The 21855-nt window shown below is 37.8% G+C and overlaps 1 protein-coding gene across 6 annotated transcripts in view; it reads right to left on the reverse strand.

The window, feature by feature from the left end:
• gas7a (growth arrest-specific 7a) overlaps nucleotides 1-21855 on the reverse strand; it is an 83752-nt gene that overhangs the window by 18776 nt on the left and 43121 nt on the right. For all 6 annotated transcript variants that reach the window (XM_051716826.1, XM_051716825.1, XM_051716828.1 and 3 more), the window contains 5 exons: nucleotides 10888-10977; nucleotides 8095-8207; nucleotides 3008-3082; nucleotides 2659-2737; nucleotides 1357-1488 (listed from right to left, as the gene is read on the reverse strand). In XM_051716826.1, the coding sequence (XP_051572786.1) occupies nucleotides 1357-1488; nucleotides 2659-2737; nucleotides 3008-3082; nucleotides 8095-8207; nucleotides 10888-10977 (489 nt within the window). The remainder of the gene's footprint in view (nucleotides 1-1356; nucleotides 1489-2658; nucleotides 2738-3007; nucleotides 3083-8094; nucleotides 8208-10887; nucleotides 10978-21855) is intronic.

Genomic DNA, 21855 nt, shown 5'->3' on the forward strand with positions numbered 1-21855 from the left:
GATACGCAAGTGCGATGCACAAGTGTTTTGAGCACTCTCTCTTATGTCCTTACTCTCAAATGGTGCTGAGAAGTCCGTGAATCATTTTTCTTGTTTCTATGAAACATCAAAATGAACCAATTCACAACAATGAACAAACTTCCCAGTGCTGCAGAAGATATGCTAGGAGAGTGTGCTCAGCTCGAGCGTTTCTGTGCGCACTCAATAAACTTAGCACGGCTGGTCGCGATGCACAATGGCAGCTCTACTCAGCTGTACGATGCATAGTATCGGGACATTTTAATCAAGAACGAGTACGAGCAATGTATCTAACCCGATACCAGTCCTATAACAAATACATCATTCTCCAAACTCTTGAACTATTCCATTGGATGAAGCTGGTGGCAACTAAAGAGAATGCATCAGTGGAGACAAATGCACTGTGAAATGTGGCTGTACGTGATAGCGACACCCAGTATTCTATGATATGATTTTCATATAATTTCTCAAAACCGTGCCAAATCATGTTCTATTTCAGAAATCTCGTGGGCCGCATGAAAGCAGTTGGCGTGGCGCAGATGGCCCGTGGGCCGAAGTTTGGACACCCCTGGCTTACTTGTTGTATTGATGCAGTAGGGGGCAGTCAGAACTCCAACTGTACAGGCAACACACCTCGCCAAACCAACAAAAGCAAAAAGAAGTACATTATAATTATATATACTCACTGAGCACATTATCAAGAACACTATGGTCTTAATAAAGTGCCCGACGTGGTCTTCTGCTGTTGTAGACCATCTGCCTCAAGGTTCGTTGTGTTGTGCATTCTGAGATGTTATTCTGCTCACTACAATTGTACAGAGTGGTTATCTGAGTTACTTTTCTGTCAGCTTGAACGAGTCTGGCCATTCTCTGTTGAACTCTCTCATCAACAAGGTATTTCCATCCGCAGAACTGCCGCTCACTGGATGTTTTTTTGTTTTTGGCACCATTCTGAGTAAACTCTAGAGACTGCTGTGTGTGAAAATTCTGATGGTTGATGTGAACATTAACAGAAGCTCCTGATCTGCACGATTTGATGGATTGCACTGCTGCCACATGATTGGCTGATTAGATAGTCGCATGAATAAGTAGGTGTACAGGTGTTCGTAATAAAGTGTTCAGTGAGTATATTACATTTATAATTATTTTAATTGTTATTTTCTAAATTACCTTCATTTAGTGGCCTTTCGCAGTAAATATTGGAATGTGATTAATTATGATTAATTTGGTTAATTAATCGGCATATCATGTACATTTTTAATTGATTGACAGCCCTAATTTTAACAAAAAAAAATGACGCACACCACACTTGAGTTCAACACTGTATAAAAGCCATACCTTCTCTACTGCAGCATACCGACTGACTAGCTGCTTCCTCAGGTCAGCGATGTGGTGGTCATATTTCTTCATGTCTTTTTTAAAGTTGTCTCCTCTGAAGTTCAGCAATGGCTTCTCTACTTCACTCTGAAGCTAAGAGACAGAACCCTCAAAATCAATTAAGAAGACAGTTACACTCAGTTTGGACAGCTCTCAGTCCCAGATATCCTTCACCTCCTGGTATAACGGCACTGAATATTTAAACTGAATTGCAATTAAGATGGCAAACAGGATGCAGAATTGTGATTCAAATTAGATTTTAAAGTTACATTGCAGAATTCTATGCTCTCTATCCATGCTTGCCTGTAATTATCATATCATATCGGATCTGACTTGCTACATCAAAACTGATAGTAAGAGGAAAGTCCTACAAAACATATATTCGAAAAACATGTCTGTCAAACAAATAAGTAGCATATCTGCAGTCGGACATTCTTTTCTTTGTTTACGGACATGACGTAAACACGCAAGGATGAATGATGGAAGTCTAAAATTTCTTTCTAAAAAGTCTTTAAAATTGTTAAATAATGTTAATAATGATGTAAAATCACTGAAAGCACACAAGGTTTACTGTAGGGTTAGGTTAATAATGGTATATCCTCAATGGTACAGCATTTTTTTATTACATAAAAAACTAAAAAATTAAATTAAATTAAAATTTAAACAAAAATGCTTGGTTGTGTACCTTTAAGGAAGTAGAATTCAAATTAAATTATCAGTGACCAAAAATGCTGTTTAAGTGTGGATAGGAGGCCAAAACGCAGAGAAAATGATATGTTTTCAGAAATATTGTATCATTTGGACTGGGCCTGAAATTAGTTTCTTAACTTTGGGCTGTATTTGGATCAGGTGCAAGTTTCCATATCAGTAAAGATTCTGATGTTCTCTGGGTGGGGATTCAGGAGGAAAGTAAATCATACGTGATCTGAGGGAATAAGGCTGCAGAATCACCTCCATTTATCTGTAATTAATCACCCACCCCGGCACTAAATGGAGCATGCTTGTGTGAATGAGGGAAAACAGAGCTGTGAAAAAAAGACAAATCACAGCAGACTGAGGGAAGCTGTGTAGCTCATTACATACAGGCAGCTAATTATATCTCTGAGGAGGAAGCTATTCAACACAGCAACGAAATGAAATAAAGGCAGGATACTTTATCTTCCAAGACAATGCTAGAGTTTGAAACAATAATTCAATCGTATGTCATCCCGGCTGAATCTTATATTATTCTATTGCAAAATACCATTATAGATATGTGCCCACCTTTGAAGAAAACTTAAGATGGACCTCGGCCTCATCAGCAAGACTCTTCTTAAGTTGAGCCCAAGCATCTCCAAGAGTCCTACATCAAACCAGAACCCAGTTAGGATGGTTCAAACAACCATACTCTTCCACAAAATGTTCATACACACTACTAGTCAAAAGTATGGGCACACTTGACTGAATTTATGTTCATGACCTTAAAAACCTTTTGATCTAAAGGCTAACTGTTAAATGTTTTGTAGACAAATATAAATTGTGCCTTTGAATTTCTTTACAAAGCTAAAATTTTACAAAGTTAACATTTCAATGCAAGTGTTAAACTTTATTGTAGTCTTGACTCATTGCATACCCTTCCTCTTGTGCTGCCATAGGGAACTGTGAGAGTTTGGAGAGGTTCTTGGCATACTCCTCTTCAATTTTTATCCTGAATTACAGTGATCAACAAAAGATGGAGAGATAAAAGAAAGATCCAGCCATGTAACATGATGCCACAGTAGTGGCTTGAGACCTCTTTTGAGACTAAATGGTTTGAATCGAAAAGGGCAAACCCAGCCAAACAAACAAATAGAAATCTCTGACATTATCTAATTAAATGTAAAAGATTCTGAATACATCCATGATGGACTAACATAGCACTGCTGCCACACAAGAACAAAATGGGAGGTGAAATGGAGAGCAGTCGAGATTGAACATGAACAAAACAAATCCAGATTTTAAGATATGATGAACAAGATATGGTAAGAGCCTAATACAGTGGAAGAAATGATGAAAAATAACTAGGTTTGCATTTCCACAAGGTAATATCAAGGCAGCACAAAAACAGTTTTAAAGCTTTATGTAAGCTTTATGTAAGCTTAAAGGTGCTGTAAGCCGCAGAAAAATTATTTAATCAGCCAATCAGAAGACTTTAATGTGCTTTCTGCCTGTCAATAATTTACACGTTCTCATAGTGAAGTAGTTAAAGCGGTTAATTCAGGTCAAATATCATATTCAGACTCATAACAGTTGTCAGTTGAGAGCGCTATGTTGCTACTTGTGTGTTTGGCAACTGTGAGAAGGTGACGGCCTCAACACTATCTTTGGAGGGCGGTGTTTGGTAAAGAGGGGGCGTGTCTAATAAAACAACTCAGTCTCGTGGAAATTCCAGAACGTCTAAAATCGCTTACAGCACCTTTAAGTTTTAAGCCCGTACACGCATGCAGCGACTTCCAGCAACTAGATCTCATTCATTTTAAAACACTCTCATATGCAGAACATTAATTTTTAGGAACAAGAAAACTGATTCTTTGTCAATATAGAATGATGTTTTAGAAATTGTTGGCAGTTAGTTTGATTCATAGATTTCGTACATTGATAGATCGTTCAATATCGGGTTAATGATTTAATACCCTGAGCACTGCTGTAGCTTACATAACTACACTCTCCACTGCAGAATATTCATTTTAGGCATTAAAAAAAATGAATTCCTTACTGGCAATATGTCTCATCTGTGATCATATTTTGAAGTCCACCAATAACATCAGAGCAACAACAGTAGCCCACTGGAGACTTCACAGTACAGAGACTGCATGTGTGTGTGTACGGGGCTTTAGTCTTGGATTCAATGTAAATTAAATACTGCATTAGAGACAGCAAAGCCTGTTGTCATGCCACTCAGCATCTTGTTTTCTGCAGAAGAAATTGTTCAGACCTTTTCTGGTCATTTTTTGTCACGCATTTACATTGAATAAGAACTAAGGCTTTCAAGCTTCAAGGACGCAACAGCCTCAAAAAAGTATCATAAAAAGTAGTCCATACGATGATATCTTTGTGTGAGGAAATTATCAAAATTTAAGTCCATATTAACTGAAAGTGCTGACGTCAAAGTGAAAGTGTAATAGCTTAGTTCCCTATCTGTCACTCACTCAACGTTGTGTCGATGTAGTGACACTAGGGGTCACTCTTGGGAGCCTGAGACACCTCTGGTCTTTGATAAAAGGCCAATGAAAATTGGCGAGTGGTATTTGCATGCCACTCCCCTGGACATACGGGTATAAAAGGAGCTGGTATGCAACCACTCATTCAGATTTTCTATTCGGAGCCGAGCGGTTCTATTCATTGAAGCTGAATTCACCCGCGAAAGTTCATTCACCTCATCTGCTGGATTCTACGGCGCACTACAGAGAACGCCCCTGGGTGCTTTGGCAGAAACAACTAAAAGAGTATATTCTAAAAAAAAAAAAGAGTATATTTTCTTTCTGAAAGAGTGGCACACACGGAACGTCTTTTTAAAGATGCCTTTCCATCTGTGTGTTATTCCTAGTTGCGGTAGATATCTCTCTCCGCTTCTGATGGCCACAATCGCTGTCTTACATGTCTGGGTGCTGCTCACGCGGAGACATCGTTCGTGGATGGGTCTTGTCCTCACTGCGAGAACATGACCATGGCAACGTTGCGGTCGCGGCTTGCATTCATAAGAAAGCGGGGCATTTCCTCCCCAGCGGCTCCCCGCCTCAGTCCTTCTACCTACGGGTATGAGGCCGTGCCGGTTAGCACTGGGGGTGATTTGGGGACCTCAATGAGACCACCTCCGCCAGGTATCCCCCCATGGACCTCCCATTCCCCAGCATGCTCGCTTGCTCTGGTCAGGTGCTCGGACGAGATTGCCGGCTCGTCTCAGGGCGAGTTTGACATCTCGTTCGGAGCCCGGGAAGACGAGTTATCGAGCGCAGCATCGGAGAGCGGGCTCATCCAGTCAGACACAGAGGTTTCAACCGGGCTTCCTCCTTCGGGAGTGGTCGCCCAGTCCCAGGCTGACACGGAAATGATGGCCATGCTTTCCCGGGCGGCCGCGAGCATTGGGCTAGAGTGGAACCCTCCACTCTCCCCTGAACCCTCGAGGCTCGATGATTGGTTCCTGGGCTCTAGGCACCGCCCACTGCCATGCCCCACCCCCATTCCTTTCTTCCTGGAAGTGCATGAGGAGCTGACAAGATCATGGGAGGCACCTTTTACTGCCCGGTCTTTCAGCTCCCCCGCTCTCGCTACCCTTGATGTCAGAGTGGCGAGGGGATATTCGGTGATCCCCCAGGTGGATAAGGCGCTCGCGGTGCACCTGTGTCCGCAGAGCGCCGCCACCTGGCATGGGCACCCGAAACTCCCATCCAGGGTCTGTAGGTTTACGTCATCCCTGACGGCTAGATCCTACGGTACCGCTGGACAAGCCGCCTCTGCCCTGCACACCATGGCTCTCCTGCAATTACACCAAGCCAAGGCACTAAAAGAACTGCACGAGGGTAGTTCTGACCCGGGATTGATGCAGGAACTGCGCTCGGCGACCGACCTCGCTCTCCGGGTGATGAAGGTCACGGCGCGGTCTGTCGGGCAGGCGATGTCCACCCTGGTGGTCCAGGAGCACCACCTTTGGCTCCACTTGGTTTAGGTGCACGAGGCTGACAAGGCACGGTTCCTTGACGCCCCCATCTCCCAGGTTGGCCTATTCGGCGACACCATCGAGGACTTTGCCCAGCAGGAAGGTTACGTGACTGCCTGGTGCACTGGCTACGAGGCACACAGCAGTCTGCCCATCACACACCACCAGTTCACGCAACACAGTTCAGCTAGTTGTGCCATTTTGTATAGGGACCCCTAGTGTCACTACATTGACACAACGTCGAGTGAGTGACAGATAGGGAACGTCCTGGTTACTTTTGTAACCTCTGTTCCCTGGTGGAGGGAACGAGACATTGTGTCCCTCTTGCCACAACGCTGAACTACCTGCTGAAATGGCCGGGACTTGATGATTGGTTGCATACCAGCTCCTTTTGTTTGGGGCTCCCTAATGTCACTACATCGACACAACGTCTCGTCCCCTCCATCAGGGAACGGAGGTTACAAAAGTAACCAGGACGTTAATCAGAGAAGTAGTGAAGTCCGATTCGCAGTTTGAGTAAGTCACTCAAAAATTAATCCACTACAAATGACTGATTACTTCCCTTAAATTGTAATAAGATTACTGACTTTACCGATTACTTTTAATGAAAACGTAATCACATTACTTATTACTTTTAAGGTACTTAGCAAGATCTTTTTCTCAACGAATTCACAATAATGCCAATATTTCCTCCTTGTTCATTGTCATGGGCAAGTCTTACACATATTCTAGATAAATAATATTATTTTTGAAAATGTTACTTAATTACTTTTGTACTAAAAGGTAGTAAGATTACAGTAATTAATTACTTTGTAATCAGATTTTCTCAAAACTATTTGTGAACAATTCATTCTTTTGAATCCAGTTCACAAAACTGGTCTGAATTATTAATTACCAAATATGACTTGTCCAGTTCTCGAGTTCAACTTACTGACTCAATCTGGTCACAGCTACCTGGAAGATTACAGTATCAGCAAATAATTACTTCAATTTCAGTCTGTTCCTCACACAAAGCTTTTGAATGTCTTAATAAGACTTTTATGATGCTTTTTGGCATCCTTTTTTAACCTTGAAAGCCTAAGTACCAATGCATTTTAAGTAAACCGCATCAGGTAGAGTAAATGATGACAAAATAAAAAATTTTGGGAGAACTAATCCTTTAATATTTATGGGTAGGCCTTTAGAATAAACCCTAATTAGAACACCAGAAACACTGTAACGGCTCTGATAGACTCATAGCGTTACAGAAAGAATGGTGAAATAGTTGAGGAATGGTATACTATTTGCAAACAGTCAGACACCGTCTGTCAACAGGCTATGTGTAAAACATGAACCAATGTGACACTGAAATGTGTTATCAATTAGCACATGTCTCATTCTATGAATAGAATACACATGAGATCAATAAAAAAAAAGCTGTTTGAACCAATCAGTGATGGTTTAAAGTAATACGTATTAAGTAGATGATGTGTAATTTGTCAGGTTTACATTCTGCATTCATGGCACTAATGCTAACATGTTATACATGGCCATAATATGCACCGGTTTTCATCTGTTAATGTATTTTATAGAATTAATCATAGACATAGTCTTGGAAAATATCAGATGTAGGTAAGTTTGCACCAGCTTGGCAACTCTGCACTCAAGTGTGCTCATGTTTCTCATTTCATTCACACAGTGAAGAAATCAACCAGAAAAATATTTTGGCGTCAAAGTAGGTGGAGCAACGGGTCACACCCACAATGACATAGACCATTGGCAGGCTTGGGAAGTAAGGGAATACTTGTAACAGAGTAACGTAATCAGGATACAAACAATGTGTAACTGTAATTGATTACACATTGTAATCGAATGCATCTGTTCTAATTGTATTTTCTGGATAAATAAAAAAAATTTTGTTCAAAATAATGTCTCTCGTTCTTTCTTCAGTTTCCGCTAGAAGTATAATTAGGCCTTAATAATCAAATGGCAAGATGTTATAATGCTAAAGGAGAGATTGTTGAGAGAGAGACAGGGTCGCCCACCTTTCTCTGATGAAGTCTGCCATTTCTTTCTGCATCTGCTTCCCCTTCAACTGTTTCTGCAGCAGCACCTCGAACCCTGAAACTGTGGCCCCCTGAGGGTCCCTCTTATCAGCCTGCAAAAAATAAATACTCAATCACAAGGGGCGGACTGGGAAGACAAATCAGCCCTGGATTTGAAAATAAAAACCGGTCTAAAAGTTGTTGCGGGGGGGTGGGGGGGGTTGGGGGCCTTTGGGTTCGGCCATTTGGCCCCATTCAGCCCCATTTCGTGGCCGGCCCACCAGGAATAGTCCTGGTTCTCCCTATGGCCAGTCCACCCTTGGTATCACATGTCATCAGCAACAGCAACAGCCTGTCAACAACACGTGACAGTGGGCACATGTGTATGTGAGTCAGACCGTGGGTCTACATGAATCACAGTGTGTGAGGGGGTGTACACCCTTGCGGTGTAACTGTGAGTGTGTGATTCGCATAAGGGTGTGTATAGGTCGAGCAGTGTATGACTAATGAAATGTGAGTGCCCCTGATGCAGTGTCTGTGTATGGCATGTTAATATATGCCTACATGTGTGTGTAGGTGTGACGGTTGCTGACATGCCGCTCCACACATAACAGATGTGTCGTAACCTCTGTACACGCTTGACTTGAGAAACAGGCAGATTAAATCTTCCCAGCAAACTACTCTAGCATTTCAACTTTATGCACATATGATCATTTGCATTATTTTGCCATAAATAATTCTAACCAGGAATGAAATTGTACTGAATTATATCATTAAATATATATATAGATATTTCTTCAACTTTGGGCATTGATTTTTATTAAAACAAGCCTTTTATTTTTGGTTATATGAGTCAATTTAAACTGGATTGGAAACTACTTTAACTACTACTTTTGAAATGCTTTTTGTACATGGCTTTGATTGTTTTAGCCCAGAATTTCAATATTAAACTATGTAAATCCATTATAAATACAAATTATTACATATTTAAAACTATGATCATGTAAACACAAATCAATATTTATTGTGTGAAAATGATTTCTACACATTTTTGTGGCATCATTTCCATCACACCAAAAATGTTGCCCCTACTAAGGATTTTTCAAAAAGATAGCGTACATGTTAACCAAGTTAACAAAAGACTAAATATCACTTGTGAGCAGGGTATTTTTAATGACCGTCACTTCCATTCAACTTCCATTTTGCCAAATTGTGCAAAAAGTGTGGAAACATTATTTAATTGTGTATATTTCAAATACATAAAATGTTAGCTATGAAATTATCCTAAGCAAAACAAAGGAGTTTAAATTATAATTTCCATCAGCAACATTTCCAGCACATAATTCGTTTAAACACAATACAGGATCTGAGATGTGCTGGAAATGACAGTGGTGGGAACTTTTATTAGTTTCAGAAATATTACAAAAAGGACATAAATCTCCTGTGATGCACATTGATGTAATACACTGTGGTAAATTGTTTGACAACGATAGTAGACCAATTAAAAAAAGAATGTGACTATATTTTAACAATACATTTTCTAGAAGTTTACAGTGCTAAAAGTTTCCAGCGTTGAAGAAATACTCATATAGTTACTATGGAATACTTCATTCTGATTGGTTAATTGATGCATTCCGGGGTCAAATATTTTTGTATAACAGCCACTAAACTGTATAATTGACTTGTGAGCCAGGCAACTGATTTCAAAAAGCTGTGCTATTTTTACTATTTCATATCACTCTGCGCCCTTCATTTTCACATAATAAAATTAATCTAATTCAAATCAATATTGCATGTGCATTTATGTATTTATTTACAAGCAGCCCTGTAATAAGCTGGATAATGCATCCGCCCAATACCGCAATATAATCCCCTTCAGGGTGACATCCTTACATATTCATCCCTATGACAATGGCGCTATTTAGCAGTTTTTCTTTGCATATTTTTGGCCAAGAGCACATATTTTTTAATCAGTCGCTGCATATTTGCCATTCTTGAAGTTAAGCTGTACCTGTCACAAAAACATCAAAACGCTCAACATAATTTAGTTTTATTTAATAGATTATTTTTGGCCATTTATTCGTTCACATCATTTGCATTAATTTAAACTATTGTCAGATAAAACTATCATTCAAGTTAAACCATGCACTATTCTGCAATTAAAAAAAAAAAAAAAACGTTTTTGGTATTTACCGCTTGCTACAATTGTTACATTTGAACCCTGTGTGTATTATGAGTATGTTCACAGTCAGTATGTTTACATGCACTTAAACAGTTCAATTTCATTCGGACTAAAACAATAGTTCGCCTTATTAAAATGTCATAAAAACACATTAGTCCTACTAAAATCATTAGATTTTTGCAAAGTTGGACTAACAGACGTAGATAACGTGATTGCAGCTCGCCTTCGTCCAGTATGTTTACGCATTAATTGGACCACAATTGAACTCGGCATTGTGCGCATGCTCCAAATGGCAGGTGAAATGTGATGTATGTTTAACCCGTCGCATTTGATGTCCTTTAAATATTTGATGAAGCATTGTGTCATGTACAGTATATTTGGAATGACAGAAGAAGACTGAAGTACGACTACACAAAAACCTGCTGTGGCTCGACTGTAACTGCGCATGTAAAGATATTGATTTAATGAATTACTTTGGGACTACCAAGATATTCAACTTCCATCTATGAGATGGGGCCTGTTTTGTATGGTACTAAGCCTTATTTTCTAATATTAGTACTCAGCAACAGTGGTCAGGATGTCCATGGTTGATTGTCCTCTCTTTTTCTCACCCAGAAATAGTCGCAGTAGCTCCATTCATTGGGCTTGAGAAGCTGCTGCTCCGGCATAGACATGGGCACAGGGAAGGTGATGCAGTTGATCTGTGGTGAGATAAAACAGAGAGAGATCATTTCACGGTGTATGTGTGTGTGTGTGTGTTGTCAGGTTGGTTTTATTTTCAGACGGGTGAGACAGAGCTGCTGTAAGTAGGGTTGGGAGGGTTACTTTTGAAATGTATTCCACTACAGATTACAGAATACATACTGCAAAATGTAATTTATAACGTATTCCATTAGATTACTCAAGATCAGTAATGTATTCTAAATACTTTGGATTACTTCTTCAGCAGTGGTAGATATTTTTCATTTGTTTCGACTATAAAAACTCTGCCAGTACAGTAAGACAAAATACACATGTTAAAAATACATTCCTGAAAAACCTAAATATCATATGCAGTGTTGTTTCTAAAACAAGATAAATCAAATTGATCTTGTTTTAATGATTTTTAGATATTTTTACAGGAAAAGAATACAAAAATTATTATCAAGCATATGATTTTTGCCCTAATATCAAAGGTCTTACTAGAAAAAAAGAAACTATGATCCAATGTGAATTTTCTTGATAAAAAAAATATGATCGTGCCTGGTAACGTGCATGTAAAATGACTAGAAATAGCATTTTAACTTAGTGTAAAGCTGACAATTTACCCATGGTTTATTTCTATTTCTTGTGCTCCAAACTTACTTCAAACTTACTTCTCTGTCTGCTCGTATGAATGTAACATCATAAGAAAGTGTTTCACTGCTGTTCAAATGCACTTTGGATCGCATCATTTATATGTATAAATGTTTTCCATCTGAAAGGACTAAATATTAAATGAAATAAATGACAATAAAATGCAAAGTAATCTCTTCAGTAATCAAAATACTTTTTGAATGTAACTGTATTCTAATTACCAATCATTTAAATTGTAACTGTAGTGGAATACAGTTACTTATATTGTGTATTTTAAATACGTAATCCCGTTACATGTATTCCGTTACTCCCCTACCTTGGCTATGAGTAAGACTCAAAAGAGAGAGAAATGAAAGGTTAGGATTTAAAAGAGAAAGAGCGGTCATATAGACTGTGACCTATTATACTGCTGGAGGATGGATGGAGAGAGAAAAAGAGAAAAACTATTTTTGAAAGACAATATTATGCAGTCTGCATTGCGTGCACAGTATGCAATTTTTCTGTATGCATGGAATACTTGGGTGACCTACTACTTGAAATGTGTGCCAAAATGTGCAGTTTATAGCAGAGAACACTGTGTAAAATACTGTATCAGCTTTCGTTTAGTATACAAATGAACGTTTATTGTTGTATAATGCCAACTGTTTCGCATACTTTTGAAAAAATAGTATCCTGTATATAGTACAAGTAAAGGTTGAGGAAAATGTGCTTTTCTTTTATTCACAAAGTGCATAACAATCAAACAAAATTATCTGTATTGAACATTAACAAAGCAACATAATTTGCATGAAAAGAAATGATAAAAAAGTTTTGATTAAAAATAATTTAACTATAATATGACATAATTTGAAAACGGAGACTTTGTTGTGCCAGAAAACATAAAACACAAAATTCTATATTTGTCTTATTTGCTTAATTTGATGCACTGCATAACTTTAAAGTTTTGTTAATAAATTCAGCTGGCTTACACGTCATGAATGTGAGACCAAACCTTGCGTTTCTTGAATTCAAACAGATGGATGTCTACATCTGGGGCCTATAAAATGAAAATGTGAAGACAGAAACTAATAATAAAAGTGATATTGTTCATATATTTCAAAAATAAGTGGGACCCAATTTATATTAGGTGGCCTTAACTACTATGTACTTAACCATTTGATACAATGTACTTATTATGTACGTGCATGAAGTTGCATTGTAACTACATTTAAAGTACTTGCATTTAATTACATTTGTAGTCACACTATTAACTTTACCCTAACCCAACCCTTACCCCAAAACCTAACTCTAACCCCTAATCCTAACTCTAACCCTACCCTTCCTCTTAAACCTACCAGCAGGGTTGGGGAGTAACGGAATACATGTAACGGGATTACATATTTAAAATACACAATATAAGTAATTGTATTCCACTACAGTTACAATTTAAATCATTGGTAATTAGAATACAGTTACATTCAAAAAGTATTTTGATTACTGAAGAGATTACTTTGCATTTTATTGTCATTTGTTTCATTTAATATTTAGTCCTTTCAGATGGAAAACATTTATACATATAAATGATGCGATCCAAAGTGCATTTGAACAGCGGTGAAACACTTTCTTATGATGTGTTACATTCATACGATCAGACAGAGAAGTACGTTTGAAGTAAGTTTGGAGCAGAAGAAATAGAAATAAACCTTGTGTAAATTGTCAGCTTTACGCTAAGATGAAATGCTATTTCTAGCCATTTTATATGCACATGTTATCAGGTACGATCATATTTTTTTATCAAGACAATTCACATTGGATCATAATTTCTTTTTTCTAGTAAGACGTTTGATATTAGGGCAAAAATCATATTCTTGATAATAATTTTTGTATTCTTTTCCTGTAAAAATTTCAAAAAATCCTTAAGTTCAATTTGATTTATCTTTTTTTTTTTAGAAACAACACTGCATAAGTTATTTAGGTTTTTCAGAGAATGTATTTTAACGTGTATTTTGTCTTACTGTACTGGCAGAGTTTTTATAGTCAAAACAAGTGAAAAAAATCTACCAGTGCTGAAGAAGTAATCCAAAGTATTTAGAATATGTTACTGATCTTGAGTAATCTAACGAAATATGTTACAAATGACATTTTACAGCATGCATTCTGTAATCTGTAGTGGAATACATTTCAAAAGTAACCCTCCCAAACCCACCTACCAGTATCTCAACCTCAGTAGCAATAAATGTTGGAATTTTGCAGAACAACATGTAGTTACACAGTAAATTCATAGTCTTGTATGTATTAAATGTTAGTACATAGTAGTTAAGTCCACCTAATATAAAGTGTGACCAATAAGTGAAAAGACCAATAATACTGCATATTTTGACCCACTGAAATGGAAGCATAAGCTGTAGTTCTGTCAAGGAGACTTGCGCGGTACACGTCATCGTTTCATTCAAAATTTCCTTTAACCAATCACTGTTCACCTCTCGCTTTAAAGGTCTGCCAGCAGCCAACCACTCTGCTGCCTTCAGGTGCCAACGTAGCAACTTCCCCACCCGCAAGCCTTCGTCTGACAAGGCTTAGGCTCCTTGCCCCTGTCGTCTTGCCCGGCAGGATTTGACAGGAAATTTTCACCATACCCTCAGACGGGGGCTTATGCCAAAAGACTTTACTTTATTATTTTATTGTTCATCAGTAAATTGTCATTCCCTTTATGCTATGCTGTTCCGAGTCTTTCTGATAGAAATGCTCATTCTACATTACAGCATTGTGTTGGATGCAGATGTAAATTTACTCGTATCAACAACAGTAAATGTATCAATAACATCTATAAAAAGTAAACCAGTTATTTTTTTCTTACACACAAACAAAAATATTTTAGCCTATTTTTTTAGGATTTACACATTTCCATTTCATCTAAAAAAATAAAATAAAAAAATAAAAAAAAATTATATTTTGCATTTGTCCTTTAGAAAAGTTTAATTTATTAATTATTATTATTATTATTTTTTATATATATAGTTTTAACAGTGGTATTTGTAACAAGACCACAGTAAACAAGCATATGGAAGCATGGATCTTCTTCACTACCATGGTTAGATGTAACATGATTTATATATTCTATTTTGAAATTATAAACAGTAGACTTACTCTAAACACATGTAAAACAATAAATACAAAATATAAATATTTATAAGTTATGTATAATATTCCCTCACTCCCCTAATGTAGCCTATGACAAATTTAATAGAGTTGGAGTAATATGTTAATATTTATTATCAATTTATTTCTGCCTAAAGTACAGTTAGTGTTACTGTAGTAAATTCAAGGGTGGTGATGTAGAATTCTGTGCCGAATTTAAATGGTTTCCAATGCAGAGCTGCGCGTTTAAGAGCTCCAGACCGGTCTGCAAGTAAAAACGCACCTTCTTTGCCTCGCACTGCTCTGTCCATTGAGCCGTATCCATCTACAGAGCCCTACAGGTGCATTAGCAGAGGTTGTGCCTCTGCCTGTGTATTTGACGCTGCTAAACCAGATACTTCAGATGCGTCGTTAGACTTCAAAATCAGATGAACCGCAAATCAAATGCGTACCATCCCATATAATTGAGAACCAACTGATATACTCTAATTCTAGATAAACGTTTTAATGCAAAAACTTGACGATAGATTTGATTATTATGACTGATAAAAGCCCCTCATATGTAACCTAATGCCCCCTCTCTACTAATTTTCTCTCAGCAACCCCTGGCATCCTTTGAACCCCGTTGAGAACCCCTGGTGTAGATATAATTCTAAAGTGGCAGATACTAATTCGCCCAAAACTGTCCTTTCACTTATTCAAGAGTTTAAGAGTGCAACAGTACTTGCCCACTTTTTCAGTCTTGGTTCCATGAATTTCTTCCATAGGGATTTCACAAAATTCTTCATTAAAGAGTTGTAAGCCATGAACTAAACCAACCAGCTCTGAGGTGAATCACAACATTACAGACTTTGATTAGAAGCAAAAAAGACATTTGAATATCAGACAAACAGGCAAAGGTACAAAACTGTGTTCTTAACGTCTTTAATGAGGGCATAAACTATACTCCCAGTGTAATTGAGTTTAAAATTATTGAAAAATATAGAACTATTGATTAAAAGTTGATTATATGATTATTTTTTGCAAAATATTCCGAAATCTGCAAATACAGAAGTAGTTTGAAAGTGTAGTTAGAATGACTCAATTGCATCACTCATGGTGCATCATGGAAATGGGCGGTCACTGCATTGCTATTTTGGCGCACTTTGTTATCCGCAACTCTCTGATTGGTGGATCTTTTCTGCTGGATCATGGGTAGTGTAGTTCATCACCAGGAATTTCACTATTAAACCATTTTTAAACAATGAAGTTGAAATAATGCAGACTGATGGCTTCCAAAGAGGCATATAACATCAATTAGTGACCTCGAAGCTCATGTTATGTCTGTCTTTAAAGATTTATAAGTTATCATTAAAAATCAATTCGCCTATGGAAAACATTAATGACATTTTCACTTTCGGTAAAAAACAAAAATAATAATACCCTGAAAATCATCAATCAAGTGTTTTGTCTCAAAATATATGTGAAAATTTCTGGGATTCTCATTAGCTATATAAATCGGCAACAATAAAACAAAGGAACGTTTTATTAAATTACCTCAAAGACAACCTTTTGTCATTGCGTTTTGCAGTGCATAGTGACAAACAGCTGTTGAGCCCTGTTGTAACCTGCTTTACAGTATGCAGTAAACGGTACACTAGTATTCCCAGATCATAGCCAGAGATTCTGTCACAACCAAAAAACAACCAAAACTGTCAAGAGAAACTTTAATCCCATACCAGCACATACAGCAATACAAACCTTGCACTGCTGGCTTTCCCTACCTCAGACTGCAGTTCATGTATACACTCATAAAGTGTTTGAGTATACACTCTGGGGTCCATGGCGTCTCTAATTAGCCCGTAAGCACCGCAATTATGTAATGCTCACCATCTGTACCGCCTCCCTGCCAAACAGGATTGTTCCCTGCCATAGCCCTTCAGTGCACCACACATACAGACTATTGCTCAAACAATTAATAGGCTGTAAGCCTCAACCCCTTTTAAGCAGGATATTTTGCAAAGATATGTTAATGGTAAAGATATTTCACAAACTTTAAATACTATTTAACATGCTAATGTCATTCTTTTTGTCTAATTCAGGCAAGGTTGAAAAGTCTTATTGTATTTTGATAATTCAAAAGTCTGAGCAATAGTCTCAGAATATATGCCATTTGTGCCTGAAAAATTTTTCTTTCTCAGTTTATTTGTAAAGGTTACAGCTGAGTTTTTAAGTAAACTTACTTTCCCACCGTAGACATTGGAGGAGCACCATAAGGGGATTTGTGCCCCCCAAATAAGGTTCAGGTTTGTGGTCAACAAAAATGGGTTTTTCAACAACCAGTTCTTAAACTAGTTAATTTTTGCCAGAAATCCAAAATATCTGGTTGCAGCCTTGCAAAGTACCAATAGTTATCTATAGTAACTAACCCTTAAAATGTAATTGCACCACAATGATAGATTATCAATGATAATCAATGTCGTTGCACCACTAATGACAGACTATCCTGTCATTAGCTTAGCAACATGCTAACATCAAACCAGAGACTATTTAGCCCCGGCACTTGTGTTAAAATTAATGGGATAAAAATATGGTGGCTGTAGAAAAGGAAGTCCTGTCTTACTGGTGAAAGAGCCGATCAGCTTTTAGATACAGACATCCCCTGTCAGTCAACTTGAGAACTTGTATGCGCATTAGCTGGACCAACCTGAAAAATAGCCTATAAACCTTCTTATTAATATGATCATATAATCAGCCAATCGTGTGGCAGCAGTGCAGTGCATAAAAACATGCAGACATGGGTCAGGAGCTTCAGTTCATGTTCACATCAACATCAGAATAGGTGAAAAAATTTGATCTCAGTGACATTGTCTTTCCCTATTCAATTACATAAGAGCTTCATTTTTATGCCACTTGTATTCATAGAAAATAGCTGCCTAAGAGCAATCCCAAAATGGCCGCCATGTGCACTGGCTTACCTTGAAAGGGACTTTGGTACAACTCTATAGAAATCTATTGTTAGTTGAGTTTGTTGTGAGTTGAGCATTATGGTTGCTGCCTATGTAGAACAGTTGCAAATCAGCCACTTATTAGGTTCCATGGCGACTAGGATACTGCCTTAACAGACAGCTGCCTTGACAGTATGCAGTGAGGAAGCTCACAAGGTTTCAAGATGGACTAGAAGGCACAATGCAAATTGTGCAGACGTGTGGCCAAAGACACACAATTATGATCAAGGCATCGGATAAATGGAGCGTACATGTGCTCAGTGATAAGACCATATGCAGTCACCCCAGACACTTCCTAATCTGATGCTGTTTAAGGTGAATTACTCTTTCGTGCCTCGTCACATTGTTCATTTCATGCCTGGAAGATTGCTCTGATTGTCGCGGCCACTAGATTTTCCTTTACAGTGACGCCACATCTATCACTCCTGTTGTTTATCCTTTCCTCTCATCCTCCCCAAAATGAGCTCATTCATCAGATTCAGGCCCATCACCCCTCCCTTATAACTCCTCAGTGCAGTGATCTGCCCTTATCAGGAGCTTATTACAACCTCTGTACACATGCATGAAATCCATGCAGCTTTCTCTGGGATTAGGGGCAAGTTCACTGCCTCTGAAGCTTAACTTGAATCCCCACTGATTTTGCATCAGTGCAGGGAGGGATATAAGTCTAGATACTGCCGTCACTTGGTTTGAGGGCTAACTAAACTCCATCTCTCACCCATGGGGTAGGGTAGACATCTACACAGTGGATGGGCTTTGAAATGTTAAGTGAATTTCATACAGAACAGTTTTCTGTTTTAAGATTTCAATGAGCCAAATCCTGCACAGAGTATATATAATTGGCGTATGGCATTCCATTTTGCCCCAGTGCGGGCCACCTTACTTTGTTATAAGCCAAAAATATTCTGGTTAGTTTTGCCCAGGTTTTGGCTGGCTAGCTTAGTCAGTAAGTCCCTGCTGGTAGATGATGTGACTACACAATTGTATGGGCACAAAGTATCTTCCTCCTTTGATTGACATTTAACCCTTCTGTGTGAGAGATTTCTAAACAACTGTTTTGTTCCGGTCAAAAAAGACCTTGTAGAGTATAGAAGATATACAGCACCTCCCTTTTGATTATAAACATAAACACTGACATAGGCTTCTTTTTCACATTAAACAAGCTTTTTAAAATAGTATTTCATCTGGAAAGAGTGCCACCTATAATGGTACAATGCTTTTACAAGTTTAAACAAAGTAAACCCTTCATTTTAAATAAGAATTTATCATTTGTGTTGATCAATTATTATAATTGTTTGAAACAAATACAGTATCATGGTTTTTATTTAAAACATCTTTATTTCAGAATATAAATCTCTGACTGGCAGGAAGATGAGTGAAAAAATCCAGACGTCCTTACCATCTTGCAACATTTCATTAATGCCCTAGCAACCACCTAGCAACACCTGAGCAACACAACCGATTTGGTCATGGTGACGGTTGGGGAGTTGAGAGAAATATTTGAGCCAGGTAAAATTAACCATGGTTTTACTATAGTAATATTGTTGTAACCATGTTTTTGGTGGAAGCCATAGTTTTAATGCAATTAGCCATTGTATTACTTCAGTAATATGGTGTTAATATACCGTACTAACCATGTTTAATTTTGTGGCAACTATGAAGTTACCACAAAATACCATGGTAATATCATGGTTACTTTAGTAAAACCATGGTTCATTTTTGTAAAGTAAGGTTAGCGTTAGGTTTAGGGGTTGGTGTTGGGTGTCTCTGGGACACTAAATGAACACAATAAACACATTTAGTGATACTGTATGTATTTCATTAGGATTGCAAATAGTATCTGCCACTATTTCCACAGGGGTGAAAATATAATTTATCACTATTTGCACTTAGCGCAAAGAAGATGCTATTTTTTGCTTTTTAAATAGCATCTATAAATTGCTTCTGCCTTGTTTTTAACTTAGTCATTGGTTAATTTTTATGGAGAATCAAAGGACATTTTGACCAAATACAAGATTAAGATTTTTTTTTACTGCTTTAAACTCTTAAATGGGTAAAAAAAATGACCCAAACAAAACAGGAAGTTAGGGGTAGCAGTGTATTTTGACATACACATTATTCTGAAATAAATTTCTTTGCAAGAAACATAAAAATCGCAAAATGTATTGTATTGCAGTAGATGTTTCACCAGCGCCTGTTTTTTAAAGGGCTCTAAATAGAGTGAAATAAAATTGTTTTTCCATCTCTGCTGCAAGAAGCTTTAACATAGAGTGATCAGTCACAAAAAAATAAAAACTAATTCTGGAACTGAGTGCCCATGAAGAAAAGATGGCAGCATCCTGGTTGCATAATTTTTAGAGCCATCTTTGCACAGCAAAGGAAGCCACATCTTAAGCAGAATATATACCAAGAAAAGGGACATTTACACAAATGCTTTTATGCGGCTTGGCTTACATTTTTGAACATTAACACTTTATTCACAATTGGTGGAAAAACAATGGATCATGCACACACAAGTTAAATGTTGATTCACAGCTGGCAGTAAATCAAATGTAAGAACTGACTGGCAAAGTTTGTAGACCACCAGATTTAAACTTATCAAAATGCCAGAAATCCAGAAAAATGAAAAGAAAATATTTCATAATAAAATGAATATTATAACAAAGAGGGCTATATTGACCACAATAACAAAAAACATTTTACAAGTTTCACAATATCACCCCTGCTCAAGGCCTCATTAAAAAATTGTGGGGCCCCGGGGCTTGAACCTTCCTGAACCTTTGTTTAATTTGGGAAAATCTGGGATATCAAACTCTGAAAAGCTTACTGATCTAGTTATTTTGATGTATCTGTGACTGACATGGAAATCAAAGAATCAAATGTTCTATTTTGTATATTAAACCCATAAACAGAGCAGTGATAACTTTTTGTCAGGAGTTTACAAACAAACTACAACACTGACAAACATTTAAGATATAACCAATCCAATGCATGTATGAGTGTGAATGCCTATGTAGGGAAAGGTTAAAAGCGGACGTATTCTTTGTTTGGGTAAGCAGAATGACTGTGCCCAGCTATATCTGGCACCAGCCCATGAACCTGCTGCCCCACTCCATTTAATGGCCGTAATGAACACTGCTGGTGGAAACCTGCCATTTCTGCTGAACAGCGGCAAATATCACAGACCTAATGATAGCATGCAGCATGCATCAGAGACACAAAAGAATCAGGCAAGCAAACAAATAAATCTACAAAACACCAATGCAGTCAGCAGGTTTCTACTCCAACAAATACACACACACACACACACACACACACACACATATACATACACATAGAGATCTCAACCATTGCTCAGACTGTAGGGTGCTCTGCCTCTGTTGCTAAGCGACAAATTGCTTTTCCTGTAAGGGCATTCTTTTCCCTACTACAAAACAATATTTGTGCTACACTTATAATAAAAAACATTACCATTTCCAAGTGCAAGTTTTCATGAATGAACATCCCTAAAAATCTCCATATATTTCTGGACTGTATATATTTTTAATTCAGTTGTTAAAATGTTGCTTGTGAATCGCTGCCACTACGACCGGCTTCTGACAACTACCTATTATTTCAAACGCAGTAAAGTGCATCGGGAAAGAGCGCAAGTGTGAATCAGTCAGCCAAACTGGCATGCTTTTGGTTCCATATTAATTATACTCAGGAGACACTAAGGGTGAGCAAAAGGTGAAAGCTTCCCGGCCAGCCTTTCAAACACCCAACAAGCACACACTATTGATTCAGTGTTTCTCCGATTCAATGGCTGTCATGGAGAAGTGCTTGTGTGCTTCATGAGAGAGCTAAAAATATACCCTGTAATATATACAAAAATCTATATATGCATTACACTTTCAGTAATGTGCTATGTAATATTGATATTATATAGTGCATTTTAAGCAAAATGCACAAAAGCGCTATGGCAGTACCATGGTTCAGTGATGGCATCAGATGGTAAAACTAATGGTCGACTGATATGGGTTTATTTAATGGCTGATACAGATATCTAGAGAGCAGGGTGGCCGATGGCCGATATAGGGGAGACCAGGGCTAGGTGTCACACGGGTCTGTATAATGTTAAGATTTGGAATCAAAAGTCCA

This window comes from Myxocyprinus asiaticus, chromosome 14 (assembly GCF_019703515.2).
Source record: "Myxocyprinus asiaticus isolate MX2 ecotype Aquarium Trade chromosome 14, UBuf_Myxa_2, whole genome shotgun sequence".
NCBI classification, from domain to species: domain Eukaryota; kingdom Metazoa; phylum Chordata; class Actinopteri; order Cypriniformes; family Catostomidae; genus Myxocyprinus; species Myxocyprinus asiaticus.